The sequence below is a fragment of the Zingiber officinale genome, chromosome 9A (genome assembly GCF_018446385.1).
Source record: "Zingiber officinale cultivar Zhangliang chromosome 9A, Zo_v1.1, whole genome shotgun sequence".
Lineage (NCBI taxonomy): Eukaryota > Viridiplantae > Streptophyta > Magnoliopsida > Zingiberales > Zingiberaceae > Zingiber > Zingiber officinale.
Window position 1 is genome coordinate 18594369 of NC_056002.1, and position 16741 is coordinate 18611109.

The 16741-nt window shown below is 40.8% G+C and overlaps 1 protein-coding gene across 1 annotated transcript; it reads right to left on the bottom strand.

Moving 5' to 3' along the window:
* Window positions 1–12670: 12670 nt before the first annotated feature.
* LOC122020253 (trihelix transcription factor GTL1-like) lies at window positions 12671–15616 on the bottom strand. The gene is made up of 2 exons (XM_042578099.1): window positions 14618–15616; window positions 12671–14358 (listed from the first exon to the last, which is right to left on the bottom strand). Exons 1-2 carry the CDS (start codon window positions 15232–15234, stop codon window positions 12882–12884), a joined length of 2094 nt encoding a protein of 697 aa, XP_042434033.1. The 5' UTR covers window positions 15235–15616; the 3' UTR covers window positions 12671–12881.
* Between the last annotated feature and the right edge of the window lie 1125 nt (window positions 15617–16741).

The window sequence follows — 16741 nt, forward strand, 5'->3', positions numbered from 1 at the left end:
TGATACAATGCGGTTTAGAGGAGTTCTGGCCACGAGCTTCATGTCAAAGCAAGAGGAGAGTCCCACACCAATCCTAGCAAGTAGAAGGATAGCCGGAAAGAAAGAAAATCTGGTAGCTACAGCCAGCCATCAGTGGTCCAATCCTTGCCGAAGCTACAAAGATCAATCACACATCTAATCTTACATCCAAACAAAACATGAATCGAATCTTGTTAATCCAATACGTTATAACACTCACCACAAATCCAGATCTACAACTCCCTTTCCGACCACTTCGGTGTCGATCTAAGACAGAGGAAATCGGCGACCACACTAGGGCATCGGAAAGCAGTGGCGATGTCAAGCGTAGATCCGACACAATGGGCGACCTCCAATAGATACCAGCACACCCGGTTCGTTGTGGATCGACGACTAGGGCATCAGCTGAAGAGGTGAAATCGAGTGCTCGGCTCCTAGCCATGGCTTGATGTTCGCGACCAAGAATAGGAAGGCGACGACCGGCATCGCCAATCCAACCTCACACAAAGGGCGACAGATGATCAATTCCGGCGTAGGGGCAGCTACATGCTAGGACACAGCTTCGGGTGAGGCAAGATCGCGGAGGAGATGAGGAGAGAATTCGGCCGGCGGGGCGATCTTGCTGGCGATCGACGACGGGGGTGCACCAACGAAGAGGAGAAGATCGGCGGCTCCTTCGAGTACTCGGGGTCCGCAACTAGGGCATGAAATAGAGGAGATCGAGAGAGGGCTCGGGTTCCTCCACCCTTCCAGCCGAAGATCACTCACGAGAAAGGGCAGCGATCTGGGAGAAGAACGACTGGCGATCACCTCCCTTGTGGCATCGGCGTCGGGGAAAGGAGGTCGTGCGAGAGAGCTCGGGAGAGGAGATCGGGGAAAGGGCAGAGTTCGGGCGAATTCGGGGAGGAGAAAAGGAGAAGAAATAAAAATAAAATAAAACCTAGGTTAGATTAATTAAAGCCTAAGTCCATTCCCAAATCAACTCCCACTTAAATAGGTATTCCGAAGAGGCTTTCTCGTTGCCCAATAATTAATCCCCTTAAAGTATGTCATACGGGCTCCAATTAAATCCCAGAAATTTTTTAAAAATTCCTGAAAAATCCAATAAGATTATTTGTCCAATAACCTTATTATTTAGATATTATTTGGGTGCTGTATTTTACATTCGAAATTCGAAATTAAAATTCGTAATTATAATTAAATTAATTCTAACTCAAGATTCAAATTCGAATTAAAATTTGAAATTCGAAATTAAAATTCGAAATTCGAAATTAAATTAAGATTCAAATTCGAAATTTGAATTAAAATTCGAAATTAAAATTCGTAATTATAATTAAATTAATTCTAACTCAAGATTCAAATTCGAAATTCGAATTTTGAAATTAAAATCCATAATTAAATTAAGATTCAAATTTGAAATTCAAATTCAAAATTTGAAATTAAAATTCGTAATTAAATTTAATTAACTTAAAATATTTTTCAAAATTTAATTAACTTAAAATATTTTTCAAAATTAATTAACTTAAAATATTTTTCAAAAATTAAATTAACTTAAAACATTTTTCAAAAATTAAAATTAACTTAAATATTTTTCAAAAATTAAAATCAACTTAAATATTTTTCAAAAATTAAATTAACGTAAATATTTTTCAAAAATTAATTAACTTAAAACATTTTTCAAAAATTAAAATTAACTTAAATATTTTTTAAAAATTAAATAAATTTTAAAACTCAACCATCTCACAATCACTCATAGACATAACTGATTGTTAATATAGAATGAGTAAGATGGAGAATTAGAGAGCTTATTTCAATCAAACATATGTTGATCCATGGAAATAAATCCAATTCAAATACTTTATGTGTAGGAATTGGATCAATGGATGTTGGATAGTGGATGCTCCAGACATATGACTGGAGATAGATTGAAGTTCACTAAGCTCAAATACAAGAACCTAGGATCAGTTGCATTCGGCAACGACGGTAAACTTAAGGTAATCGGAAAAGGTAATATCGAACTTAATTATGATTTTATTATTCGAAATGTTTTATTAATTGAAAATTTTAACTTTAATTTACTAAGTATAAGTCAATTGTGTGATAGTGGCTACCTAGTTATTTTCAATAAGTCTAGGTGTTTAGTTAAAAATATTGATAACCCCGAAGTCATACTTAAGGGATTTAGGAAGAATAACATCTACACAATTGATCTACCCAAATCATCAATAAAGTGCCTCTTGACACAACAAGAGGAAACCACCCTATTTTCATGAAAATTCATCATATTTTTGATGTTTTGATAAAAACTCAAACATCTTAAAAATCACTCAAGTTTGTATCAATTTGAGCCTTAGTTTGCAATCATATGTTTCAACAAAACTATACTACAATAAATAGAACATAGAAATGAGTCGTTGGTCGTGGATAAAGTTTTATCCTTGAGTGCCTCGTTGGTGGTGCCTTCCAGCCCTATAGAAGGCGCCTTCAGCTTGCGGATAAGATTTTCCAGCGGTTATAAAAAGATCCCTGGACCTAAGAAAAAAGTAACAACTTGTGGATTCACTTTCCTAGTCTTTTCTGAGCTTTCATTGTGTGTAAAAGGCTTCTCTTTCTTTAATAAAGGAGATTCTTAGTGAGCTTTCTATTGCCTTGGATTAACAACCATTTACGTTGTAACCAAGGAATTCTTGGCCTTTTATTGATTTTCTTTAAATTATTTTTTAATTGCTTTTCTAATCTGAGTCAAAATACGAGGAAGGTTTATTTTAATGTTTCAGGAAACTCAACCCTCTCCAGTGGGCCGACCCAGACCTATAGAAGCACAAGCCAGAGCCATGATCTAAGATCGAACAATGTGGGTGAAACCTTGAACAAAGTAGGTGAGACCCTAAGTAGGTCAAGAATGATCCGATACTTGATGGGATGTCCTGTGCAGGTCAAGAGTGACTCGATACTTGAGGGGGGACCCTGTGGTCCTTTGTTTGAGGGGGGATTGTTGGGATTGTAAGGTTACAAATATAGTTCCATATTAAAAACACATGGGAAAGATTATGGATCTATAAGAAAAAGATATATCCATTGGTATTAGACATTTTGGGTAGAGGCCAAGAGCAAAGCCATGAGGGTCTAGGCCCAAAATGGACAATATCATACCATCATGAAGATATCTAAATTCTTTTTGATCCTTCAGACTTAACTTGAACTTTTGACAAAATCAAACTCAGGTTCGATTCTAGTGCACCCTGCACCAATAAGATGTTCCTGTTGGACTCGGGCGGGAGCTTGGGCTCGGTCTCCTTATGGTTGGAGCGTTCTTTGATGTCTTACAACACCCCAGTAGTCTCTTCATGGTGGTCCATTCGATTGTTGGTAACGATGGCGATTGGGCTATGGTGAGCGCTGACGGAACCCTTGGTTGGGTGCTTGGCGATTCCCCAGATTGTAACAATCTTGGGTATCATGGGTGTCCGACTGATGGTATGTGCAAAACCTTCACAGAGTCCATCTAGTGGGTTCGGGATATCTTGCCTCCTCAGCCTCCACATATTGTATGGCGTGAGACAGTGGTTCTTGATGATGAGGCCAGGGTCCGCCCAGTGTCCTTTATGTGGAATAAATGGTGGCGCTCGGCTCTTGGGAGTTGAAGCTGGCGCGGGCATGGAAACTTCCTTCTTCTGGGAAGATTGTGTCTCTTTGACATTGACATACATAGTCACTCAGCTGAGTAGATGGTCGAAGTCTCTGGGAGACCTCCTGATTAGGGAGCAAAAGAAAACGTTGTCTACGAGCCCTTGAGAAAAGACGCTCACAAAAATTTCCGGAGTGGCCAAGGGGGCATCCATGACTACTTAATTGAATTTTTTGATATAGGCTCTGAGCGTCTCTTTGGGCCCCTATTTGAGCAAAAAGAGGCTCAGTGGGGTTTTGTGGTAACTACGATTGCTGGCGAAATGATGAAGGAAAGCCTTGTGAAAATCCTTAAAACAATAGATGGATTCGGTCGACAATCGCTTGAACCACCTTTGTATTGAGCCAGAGAGTGTAGTGAGGAACACTCGACACTTCACACCATCAGTATACTGGTGATGGAGGGTGGTGTTCTCAAACTTGAAGAGGTGATCTTCGGGGTTACCCTCCATATTCATCTATTGTCAGGGGTTGATAATGTTTTGGCATCTTGTCTCCCAATATCTTCTGAGACAACGACATGCTTACTTGCTCAAGAGAGTCATTGACTATCGGGGGTTTTCCCTTGTGCATATCTAGCACAGACACATCCCAAGTAGATGATACTTGGGGTCTTTCCTCTCGACCCATTTCCCCAAGCGGAGTGTGGAATAGTATCAAGTGGCGTGCTATCAGGGATGCCGACATAAGCGGTAGGTCGACCAGTTAGATGAGTGATTGCGCAAATCTCGCCGCAAGTGGAGGGGCTGGCTGAAACCCAGCCGAGCCTTCTACTTGAGTCCTTTCAATAGGAGGGCCCATCTTGGATGTAGTCGGATCGTGCGGCAACATGCCATCGACGATTGCTTGCTGTTATTGCATCATCTTTTGAGCCCGGGTTGTGACTAAAAGCTCAAAATCTTCTTGAGACAAAGTGACGGTAGTTAGTTGTCCAGCTTCCTCTATCTATACGCTTTAGATTCAGGCAAAAGTTCTCACAGATGATGTCAACTTTGATCCTGTCTAAAACTAGAGAGATGGCGTGCTGGGTAGGTGGCTGTGTTGGATCGAGAAGCGCTAGAGGGAGGTGAATAGCGCTCGCAGCTATTTTGTTTCGATTATCGGAATCGTAAAGGCGTAAGAGTTAAAGCAGCGGAATAAACAGAGAACAATCACACAGAAAGACGCAGGGGATTTTACTTCGTTCGGAGCCTAGATCGACTCCTAGTCGAAGGCCCGTGATCCTTGATCGCTTTGCGTGGGAAACAACTATAAGCTCGATAAAAATGATTACAGGATGAAGTACAATAGCTAACAATAAACAATTGAATTATACCAACGACAGTAAGAAAAACTGAAGTTTCGGAGCTCCGGGTCGTCGGGTGGTTGTCACAGCAGTTCGGGATCGTGTCGTTAGCAGCTGGTCGCAGAGAGATTACTTGGAATTGCTTGTTATGTGTTGCTGGTCGAGATCCCTTATAAAGGGTGTTCAAGGCGCCTTCTACTGTTCACCAAGGCGCCTTGAATGAGCCGAGTCAGCCGCGGAGATAAGGTCTGAACTGGTCGAACCTTATCAGGTTCAAGGTGCCTTTAGCCTTACCAAGGCGCCTTCATCAAGCTGTCCAAGGCGCCTTGTCTTCCTTCAAGGCGTCTCCAAGCTTGCTTCGTAGCCAGCTCAGGTTTTGCACCCGAGGCGCCTCCAAGCTCCATGGAGGCGCCTCGGTACTGTTCATCCGAGGGCAATTTTGGACTTTGGTCACTGCAAGATATGTTAAACACAAAAATACCCTGCAGCACAAAGTTAGCTCATAACACATAGGTGATAGTATAAAAGTGAAAGTTTGACAGTCTCCGGACTGTGCGAGTCTGACTTCGGGTTTCCTACCGGAAACCCTAGGTCGACCCGATGCCTACTGTTCCTTCTGCGGGGAACGCATCCTCACCTACTCCACTCAGGAGATTTACCTTTTGCCAGTTCGGTCCTCCAGACCGACTGAACTTTTGCTCAACGTCCGTTGCTTCCGGTCTTCATGCTGGACGTCCGGTCCTTGACCCTTCCAGACTTCTACCCGGTTCGTGACACCAGGATTTTAACTTAGGGTTACCACCCCCTAGGATTTTTGCTCGAAGCTTCGACCCGCTAAGACTTTCCGCATAGGGTTACCACCCCCTATGACTTAGAGTTACCACCCCCTAGGGTTTTTCACCTGCCTAACCGCAGTTAGGACTTTCCTGAAACACTCACTCAAATACATTAGATAACAAGTAAGCTTAACTTTGAACCCTTTGCCATTATCAAAACTCAGGTTCGATCGTCGGATGCTTCCTGCACCAACAATCTCCCCCTTTTTGATTATGACAACCGAAATTCAAAGTTAAGCGAAAAGCTGCAAAACATATAGGCATAAGTAAGCACAGGCATAAATAAGGCATAAGTACATACAAAGCTCCCCCTTAATAGAAGCCCCCCCTTAAAAAAATCTCTCTTTTGAATTTTCTTTGATTTTCTTTAATTCCTTTGAATTTTCCTATACTCTTCCCCTTTGCCATATATCAAAATAACTAAGAGAGAAATCAATATAGTAGTAAACACTTAAATTAATTTTCTTGTAAATATTTAAAGCTTAAGTGTATTTTTCAGTTTTTGGAACAGATTTTGAAATGATTTTCAACATCATTTTTAAAGGGGTTCAAAATGAGTTTCAAAATATTTTTCAAAGGATTTTGAATAAGTTTTTCAAGTATTTTTCAAAGGATTTTGAATAAGTTTTTCAAATATTTTTCAAAGGATTTTGAGTAAGTTTTTCAAATATTTTCAAAAGATTTTGAATAAGTTTTTCAAATATTTTTCAAAAGATTTTGAATAAGTTTTCCAAATATTTTTCAAAATAAGTTTTTCAAATAATTTTCAATGATTTTGAATAAGTTTTTCAAATATTTTTCAAAATAAGTTTTTCAAATAATTTTCAATGATTTTGAATAAGTTTTTCAAATATTTTTCAAAATAAGTTTTTCAAATATTTTTCAAAAGATTTTGAATAAGTTTTTCAAATATTTTTCATAATAAGTTTTTCAATATTTTTCAAAAGATTTTGAATAAGTTTTTCAAATATTTTTCAAAATTCAAAAGATTGTTGATCGAGTTTAGTTGATTTTAATTAAATTTACTTAAATTTTGATCAATTTGAACTTATTTGAACATAGATCCATCTCACTCGATTCTAAATTATCAATCAGGTAATCTTAAGTAATTTTGTGAGATGGTTATCTTGAATTTAAGTTATTTCTAATGAGTAATTTACATTTGAGTTAAACTTAGGTTTTCCAAATAGCCAATTAAATGTGTCTTTCCATGATTGATTCCCAGGGCAGGGCGAGGCTCTAGGCCTTCTTGGGTATGGGATCATCCACCCCTTCCTAGACAGAATCACTCAAAGAAATATATATTTAATTTTCTTTTTGAAACTCCTAGATTTAACTAGCAAGTGTAAATTACGCCTAGATCCTTAAGCTATCCTAGTCTAAGCATGTATATTGCGAGAAAATAAATAAACAAGCATCAATCAATTTTTATATTTATTGAGATGGCTTTTCTATTGGCTCCCCCTGGATCATAGTCTCGATATGGTCTATCAAGAAAATGGATCTGATCCTTGGGGACCCAATAGTGACCAGGTCCAACTTGATTAACCAAGTTTGACTTGGGGACCCATACTTGAATTATGCTTCTATTATTTCTATTTACTAAAGATAGATATGATTTATACTTACTTTTGGTTCTGAATCCAAGTCTGGATTTGTTGTACACGGCTCGCTGTTTTCCAAGAATTAGATCCAAATTCTTGGAACCCAAGGCGAACCGTTCCAATGTGTTCTTGAGTTCTATAATTTGAGCTTTCAGATTGGAATTTTCTTCCTCAAGTTGAGTTTCCAATTTGAACTGACTCAGTTAAAGAGCTCAAGTCAGTCGCTTCCTTAAGGGTTGTTACCTCCTTTTGGAGTGACTTAACCCGGATGTTGGATTTAGCCAACCTTTTTACTAAGTATGGTAATAATTCATGCAAGTTATCTAATTGAAATTCTGCGAGTAGTGAACTCATAGTGGGGTTTGGTCCTTCGAAAACGAATGCGGATCCTAGTTGGTGCAGGAAACCAGTTCTCCGGTGCCGTCACGTGGTAGCTCGAGACTTGTCTAGATGATGATCCACATCTCAACTTGCGTCTTGAGATGGTAGATCATCCGGTTCTTCCAATAGGCAAAGGCTTCGTCGGAGAAGAGCGGGGGGTGGGTAGTGCTCGAGCCTTCTTGAAGGGCCATTAAAAACTTGCACATAAAGAAGAAGAGAAAAAAAATGTATCAAGACTTGATCCTGGATTAGCAGTGCGGTATGAATTAAAAAAAAAACTAACTCGAGTGGTGTTGCACCAACCTCGAGCGAAATCGATACGAGCAAGAAAAAAACTGGAATATAGCAATAATACTAATTTTAGTTGACTCCAAAAAAATAATAAAAATACCACGAAAAAGATGCGTGATTGGTGGTTGCACCAGATCAACGCGACCCCGCTCTGATACCAATTGTTGGATCGAGAAGCGCTAGAGGGGGGGTGAATAACGCTCGCGGCTATTTTGTTTCGATTATCGGAATTGTAAAGGCGTAAGAATTAAAGCAGCGGAATAAACAGAGAACAATCACACAGAAAGACGCAGAGGATTTTACTTCGTTCGGAGCCTAGATCGACTCGAAGGTCCGCGATCCTTGATCGCTTTGTGTGGGCAACAACTATAAGCTCGATAAAAATGATTACAGGATGAATTACAATGGCTAACAATAAACAATTGAATTATACCAACGACAGTGAGAAAAACTGAAGTTTCGGAGCTCCGGGTCGTCGGGTGGTTGTCACAACAGTTCGGGATCGTGTCGTTAGCAGCTGGTCGCAGAGAGATTACTTGGAATTGATTGTTATGTGCTGCTGGTCGAGATCCCTTATAAAGGGTGTTCAAGGCGTCTTCTACTGTTCACCAAGGCGCCTTGAATGAGCCGAGTCAGCCGCGGAGATAAGGTCTAAACTAGTCGAACCTTATCAGGTTCAAAGCGCCTTCAGCCTTTCCAAGGTGCCTTCATCAAGCTGTCCAAGGCGGCTCCAAGCTTGCTTCGCAGCCAGCTTAGATTTTGCACCCGAGGCGCCTCCAAGCTCCACGGAGGCACCTCGGTATTGTTCATCCAAGGCCAATTTTATACTTTGGTCCCTGCAAGATATGTTAAACACAAAAATACCCTGCAGCACAAAGTTAGCTCATAACACGATAGTATAAAAGTAAAAGTTTGATAGTCTTTGGACTGTACGAGTCTGACTTCGGGTTTCCTACCGGAAACCCTAGGTCGACCCGACGCCTACTGTTCTCTCTGCGGGGAACGCGTCTTCACCTACTCCACTCAGGAGATTTACCATTTGCCAGTTCGGTCCTCCAGATCGACTGGACTTTTGCTCAGCGTCCGTTGCTTTCGGTCTTCATGCTGGACGTCCGGTCCTTGACCCTTCCAGACTTCTACCCGGTTCGTGACACCAAGATTTTAACTTAGGATTACCACCCCCTAGGATTTTTGCCCGAAGCTTCGACCCGCCAAGACTTTCCGCATAGGGTTACCACCCCCTATGACCTAGGGTTACCACCCCCTAGGGTTTTTCACCTGCCTAACCGCAGTTAGGACTTTCCTGAAACACTCACTCAAATACATTAGATAACAAGTAAGCTTAACTTTGAACCCTTTGTCATTATCAAAACTCAGGTTTGATCGTCGGATGCTTCCTACACCAACAGGCTGCACTGTTGACTACTTGAAGACTTTGAATTAGAGAAAAAAGAGCTTCTTCTTCCTCTCTGCACACACCAAAGAGAGCAGACAGAATCGTCAGTGCTCAAAAACTAGGGAAGGGGTCCCTTGCGAAGGTCCTTTGACACTCAAGTCAATACGATGTCCAAGCGGGCAAATGGAGAGAAGAATAGTATAATGTATGCGTGTAAAAAGACGACCATAAGGGGTGTGTACCTTGCCAACGGAGAGACCCCCTTTATATACCACCTCTCATAACCTTCGTAATCATGAGGTGACAGAGAATATCAGAGATTGTTAGTAAGGGAAGACATACAACCTGAGTAATGTACAGTAACTGTCCGAGGAATCTTTCGTTACCCATATGTACACCTCTTTTGTCTTTTGTAACTTATATCATTAATGAAGCAGTTGAAGAAATATACTGTCATAATATGTCGACTGATGGATAGTGTAAAATCATCTTCGAAGAAGGTTCTAACGAATGTTTATATTATAATAGAGGAATATTCTTTGACAAATGATTGTTATTATGACAAGTTGTTGTGGTTCTTTGACTATGTTGTCTGTTGAGTGTATCTCGGCTGGATCTAAAAACCTGGCAACTGTATATCTGTCCTTCCCTTAAGCCACTCGGTTATGCACTCGGTGATGCAGGAGAACTGCTCTTGAAGTAATATGAAGCTAAGCCCTCTAGGTTTGGTCGGTTCTATGCCCGATCAGCCATATATCAGGGTACTTGCCTCTGAGAAATGAGGACTGAGTCCTGAGAGATACAATTAGTACTTTAAGTTGATCGTCCATATGATTGAAGACTTGCCTTTGGAGTGAAAACCTGAGATTTGGAAATCCGGCCAAGTTTATAAGGGGAATTGCTTTTCTGTATATATAACTGACGGACATGCTAAGCTATGTAAATCTGGCTGGAGTTATTATTGACCAACTATATAAAGGAGGACTGTCATGTGAGAAAACCCATAGGGCCGACCGGTCATATGCTGAAAGACTTGTACTGAGTGGACCCTTACTCCAGCCGGACGTATGATTGACTGGATCTGTGATATGTCAGACGTCCCTTAAACTCGGTCGATTATCGAATGATCCGATATACGCTAGATGTCTTGATACAGGAAGCGTTAGATACCTTAGGTTCAACCGCTTATAGGTTGGTTGTCCTCATACTAAAGGTCTTAACGTTGGGCAAATAACAAAGTCTCATGGAGAATGAAACACTGGCTGTCATCTCCTTTTGATTTTGACTTTGACTATCATGTCATCTTGATTTTAATTGTCATGTCACCTTAACTGTCATGTCATTTTGACTTTGATTATCATATCATCTTGACTGTTAAATCATACTCGAGTCCGCTTGTAACATCTCATGTATATATATATATATATATAGGTAAATAATAGCTGGGGCATCCAAGACAGATGACTTTGATAGTTAAAAGGGTGGTCGGACTAAATTTGGATGACCCCAGATGTGAGAGTCGTCCATACTGGACACCCTATATATATAAATACACTCAACTAATATCATTCTCCATCAACATTAAGGATACGTTTGGTTGGGGGTTATCTTTGATAACTTTGATTATCCATCTAAGGTTATCAACAAAAATCCTGTTTGGTTTAGGTAATCGATGATTCCCGAGTAATGTTCCATGCCTGACACGTCAGCAAAAGGGGCATGCAACTAGGAATCGGAAAACCTCGGAAAACTGAGGTTTTCCTTAATTCCGGGGTTATCAAATTTTTTTTACCCAAAATACCCTCGGATAAAAGAAAATGTAAAAAAAAATAAAATGTAAAGAAAAAATGGAAAATATAAAAAATAAAAAAAAAGTTAAAAAAAACGTAATTTTTTTTTAAAAAATAAAAAATCATTAAAAAATAATAAAAAAATAAAAAAATGGTAAAAAAATAGAAAAATCATTAAAAAAATTTAAAAAATATACAAAAAGACATAAAAAAATAAAAAATAGAAAAAACATTAAAAATTTTAAAAAAAATACAAAAAAACATAAAAAAAATAAAAAAATAGAAAAAACGTAAAAAAACTAAAAAGTAAAAAATAATAAAAAATGTTAAAAAACATTAAAAAAATTAAAAAAAGGAAATGTAAAAAAACCTAAAAATTAAAAAACCTAAAAAATAAAAAAAACTTTAAAAAGTAAAAAAAAAAATTAAAAACATAAAAAAAAACAAAATAAAAAAATATATAAATAAAAAAAACATGAAAATATAGTAAAATATAATAGAGTTTAAATAATAATAATAATAATAATAATATTATTATTATTATTATTATTATGTATAGTTGGTTTTGTAACTAAACTAGGTTATTCATTAATAAGGGTAATCTAGTAAAATACTAAATTAAGTTATTCATTAAAATCTTCAAATAAAAATGTTTTTATTGCATTACTTAGATTAAATCAAACAACATTTGATTATGTTTTATTCCCTATAATCTTAGTTATGTGACATGATAATTTAAACCAAACACACCCTAAGAGAAATTAATCAAAACCCTAAATGTATCAGCATGTAGCTCTTTATGCAGAGAACATACATGCATGCATGCAGCAGCCTGTATCACTGCTGCAATATCGCCCCCCTGCTAAATTCCGGAGTCCAAAAAGCTGAACCCTTCTTCTGATCGTATTCCGGTGGAGACGTAGATACATAGAGACGGAACATTTTATCTTTTTGCATTATAAAAACAACTAATTTTCATTTAATTAATACTGAAAGTGCACATAAAAAATAATTAAGAAAAATGGCGATGGAACTCCCGAGGATTCAGTACTGAATGAGCTCATCTTCTCTGCAGCCTCCTGCATGAGCAGCGCCGTGACGGTTTCAATCACTTACATGATCACGCATCCCCATCAAACACCATCCTCCCTCTTTACTTGTCGTCTACATGCTTGGATTGGCGATTGATTAAGAAGAGACACTTGTTTATCGAGCTAGCGATTTGGATACACCGGCACATAAGACCCACATCCACCTCATGCAAGCAGGGAACAGATTCGACAATTATTTAAGACAAAGAAACAAAGTGACGAGTTAAAATGCTGGCGACGTTTGTTCTTTTCCAGGGCACAGAGATAGAGAAAATTAAAGCAATGGCAGCATTAGAAAAGCAAAAGGAAGCAGATATTAGGGAAGTAGGGAGTAGTACAGCATTTCAAACAGGAACAGGATGGTTTTAATTATACACTCATGATTATTGAATTGCACTACTAAAGCCGGCTATAAACTAGGACTATATATCCTAAAAGAAAGAATTAATAGCAATTGAACACACCATAATTATATTGCGAGTGTGATTGCGTTTTAGTTCCTTCAGGATTGGAGGCTCTGGAAGAAGAGGCTCGTATCGTGTAGTTCTTGGTCTTGGCTTTCCCTTTCTTCTTCTTCTCCTTCTTCTCTTTCTTGGTCTCCTTCCGCTTCTTCACTTCCTTGCTCCTCGCCCTCCTCGTTTTCGTCACCATTGCGGTCTAAATTTGGAGCTGATCCACCGTCTTCGAGATTTTCGTCCGCCACTTTGCCATTGAAGTCGAACCCGAACTTGAGGCTTGGGTAATCGGCGGCGGCGGCCGGTGGCACGACGATGGCGTCGAGTAGCTCGGAGTTGTCGGTTCTTTTATCTTCAGTGTCGTCGTGCTTCTCCTTAGGATCATGTTCTTGATCCGTTAACCTCTGCTTCTTGGGATTAATATTATTGCTGTCTTTGTTGAGCGAGGACCTGGAGTAGAGTTGGTCGAGCTGTTGGAAGTAAGGGCAGGTCTTGGAGTGTTGCGGTCTCTTCTTCCCGCTTTCTTTGGTCTTTCTGAAGTACTTATTGATGTTCTCCCACTTCTCCTTGCACCGCTTGGCGCTGCGGAGGTAGCCCATGGCGGTCATGGTGGCGCTCACTTCCTCCCACAGGGGACTCTTCAGCCCCGGCTCCTGGAACCGCGACTCAAGTCCACTGCGGACTCGGATCAACGCCTGCACCTCCGTCTTCGGCCACCTACTCGTGCTGAACAGCACCTTGTTACTTTCTTGATCCCCGAACGCCGCCTCCTCGGCGTAGGGCTCGGTTTGGGGGTTATTTTCGTGGTAATTTTTGTGTTCGTCGGAGAATTGGGGCTTAGGAGGGAGATTTAGGCTCTCTCCTGTGATCTTTTCGAGGAAGGCTACGATGGCGGCCTCGCGGGAGGAGGCGAGTTTGCGCTCGTGAGCGCGGGCCGCCGCCTCGCGGCAGGACTTGGCCGCCTCCTGCTTCCGCCACGCCTCCTCGCGGCTGGTCCGCTCCTGCTCGCGGTTCTCCATCGCCTCCAGGAACTTCCGGTGGAGGCTCTCTTGGTGGTCCATCAGTTGCTTAACCAGGCTCTCGAAGAAGGCCGCAACCGAACTCAGCTGCCGCTGCCACCGCCGCCGCTTCCTCCTCCTCTTCCCACTGCTGTTTCTGTTGTTGATAATTTTTTTCCCTGGCCGCCCCGCCTCCTCTCCCGCCGACGTCTCCGACATTCCTCCGACACAATCGGCACCTGAAGGCAGGCCCGGAGGTGCCATTGCGGCGGCGTGCAACAGGGGGGTCTCATCGCCGGTGAGCGCGGAGCCAGAGCCAGTCCGATTGACGCCGCCACTGCTTCCGCCTGGCTTGTAGATGGCCTCTAGCTCACTGAAGATCTTGTAGTTGCTGCTCCCTGCGCCGGCATCCTCTTTGCTCTTCTTGGACACCTTCCCGGCGGTGTTAATTGAGATCTCGGGCTCTTTGTTCTTGCACCTTTTGCCATTCGTGTTGATGTAGTCGATATCCAAATCCAATGGCCTCCTGAAAGTATATATTCGCTTATTTTATTTTGCATTTACAAATGTATTTAGACGACATGAATGCTGTCACTTTTTAAGTTTCTCTTTTAAGCTCCTTTTCTCTTTTCACCAATAATCATAAAAAAGCAAGTCTTAGGAATCAACAATTTCAGATGCATCATTTGATTCATTTCTCACGATCAATGAAGCTCCTAAAATTGTTCTTCAATAGTTTTAGCAGAAAACAACTATTAATTACGAATCAGTTAGTTGTTGATTACCAGGATAGCTCTTTAATGGAAGACTCATCGTCTCTCTGCGGCCAGTGATGAAGACGACTCTCCGATCCGTCGTCGTCTCCTCGCAAGATGCCATCCTCATCGTTGATCCCCTCGCGGCTTCCGCCCCCACTGCTCTCGTTCACTGCAAGCTTAAAGTTCATCGCCTCCGCTAGAAAGGATGGCGGCGGGCCGCCGGCGCCGCCGCCACCACCTCCACCAGCTGGCATAGTGACACGAGCCGAAGAGGCAGAGTTCTCGGGGCCGGAATCCTGGTCCAGTCCAAGCTGCTGGTGGTGCGGCATCTGCATCCGCCGCGGCTCCAGAGGCTGGTAATTCAGCTGCTGGTGGTGGTGAGGATGGAAGAGCTGGAATTGGTGCACCGCCGCCGCAGGCGGCTGCTGGAAGAGCTGCTGGGTGATAGGAATGGAGTGGAAATGCGCGAAATGGGGAGGCAGCACCGCAGCCGGTGGCGGCGCCTGGTACTTGAGAGGGTTACTTCCACCGGCAGCGGTCGAGTGGATGTCGGCCGTGTTGGAGAAGAGCGAGGGGGTGCTGCCACCACAGCCTTCTACCATGAATTGCTGGATCTCCGACACTCCTCCATAACTCGACTGCATCTTTCTCTCTCTACTTACTACCTTCTCTTACCCCTCTTCTTCTTTAACTCTTGCGTATCTTTTGGTCCTTCTCCTTTCTCGAAGTCAAGAGCTCATCCAGATCTGCGCTGCTTTCTGGTCCTGTTTAGTCCTCAGGACATGAAGCTGCACTGCAGCATGGAACCTCAAGAACTAGCAAACAGTTTCTTGTTCACAGAGAGGTGAGAAGAGAAAGAAGCTGAGCTTCCTTAACAGAGGTCACAGCAACCTAGAAACCATTGTGAAGATGGCAGGGCACTCTACATCTATGATCTGCTGCTGCAGCTGCTGCTCGAGTCGTAATAGATCAGGGCAAGGAAGAGTGGGGCGGTGTAGCAGTAGGAGAGGTGTGGTAGATAGAAATGGTACCATATGGTCTGACGTCATCATGGGGGCAAACCCTGAGCATCTCATTACAATCCGCATTATGATCAATCCGAGTGCTGCCAAAGATAGCACATGCAGGTCACGTGTTGGAGGGTAGAACCCTGATTTTCTTTATATCTAGGGGTAATAATATACTCCACCTCAACCCGCTCCATACCAAAAATAAAATTTTAAAAAATTCAATATGTGAAGTGAATAATCTACGATACATTTTTCTAATGCCAATTTTAAAGAATCAATTTGTTTTTTCAATGACACATTTTCTAATTTTAGTTCATCAATTCTAATGTCATACGATTTAATACAAGGTACAACCAGACTGAAATTTTATTTTAACATAGAAACTTCTTTTTTGACATTTTATTGTTGTTTTCGTGTCTGTCAAGCGATCTATTTAATGAATTTACTAAATTAATAAATTCAACTTAGGAAGAATTTATCTCACCGTCTCAATTGAATTGTAACTATATGCTCCCCTTTGATTTCATGTCCCCATGCCTTCGTTGAATGAAGATGATATATACGCATCCACTAAATGTAAAGAAAACTTTATTTATTTTGTCGGTGCCCCTCTTCATATTTAGATGAGTAGATTAGACATTTGATATTGATTACCAGACTAACAAGGTTGTCCATAGAAGTTTAAAGTCTAATAGAAACTTAGTAAGAAAGAAATTTAAGATGATAAAGATTAATCAGACCCTAGTGCATAGGATGTCCAAGTGAATCATGTTAACTAGACACTTGGCGATAACGAGTCTAAATGCTGTTGACACATGATATGTAGTCCTAAGGGCTTCTATATTGGTGGAAGTTATTGGGTGTTATAGTACTTAATTGGTGTTAAAACTAAGGTGATGCATGTACGCACCACCAGGTGAGAGAAATATGAGAGGACACAATGTAAAATAAGAATAAAGATAAATGGGTAGAGCGAGATTCACAAATAATGAGTATTAATATTAAAATAAATATGAGAGAATGAATATATTAATATAATGTGTATATGACATGCCCCATAATAATGAGTTTTAATATTAAAATGAATGTAAGAGAATGAATGTGTTAATATAATATGTATGTGACATGTGAATCCTATGCT

Bases quoted from the DNA above. Each gene is read 5' to 3' on its own strand.
- LOC122020253 (XM_042578099.1), bottom strand. From the start codon at position 15,234: ATGCAGTCGAGTTATGGAGGAGTGTCGGAGATCCAGCAATTCATGGTA. The intron at 14,359-14,617 runs GTAATCAACAAC...ATATACTTTCAG, and splicing joins TCCATTAAAGAGCTATCCTG to GAGGCCATTGGATTTGGATA.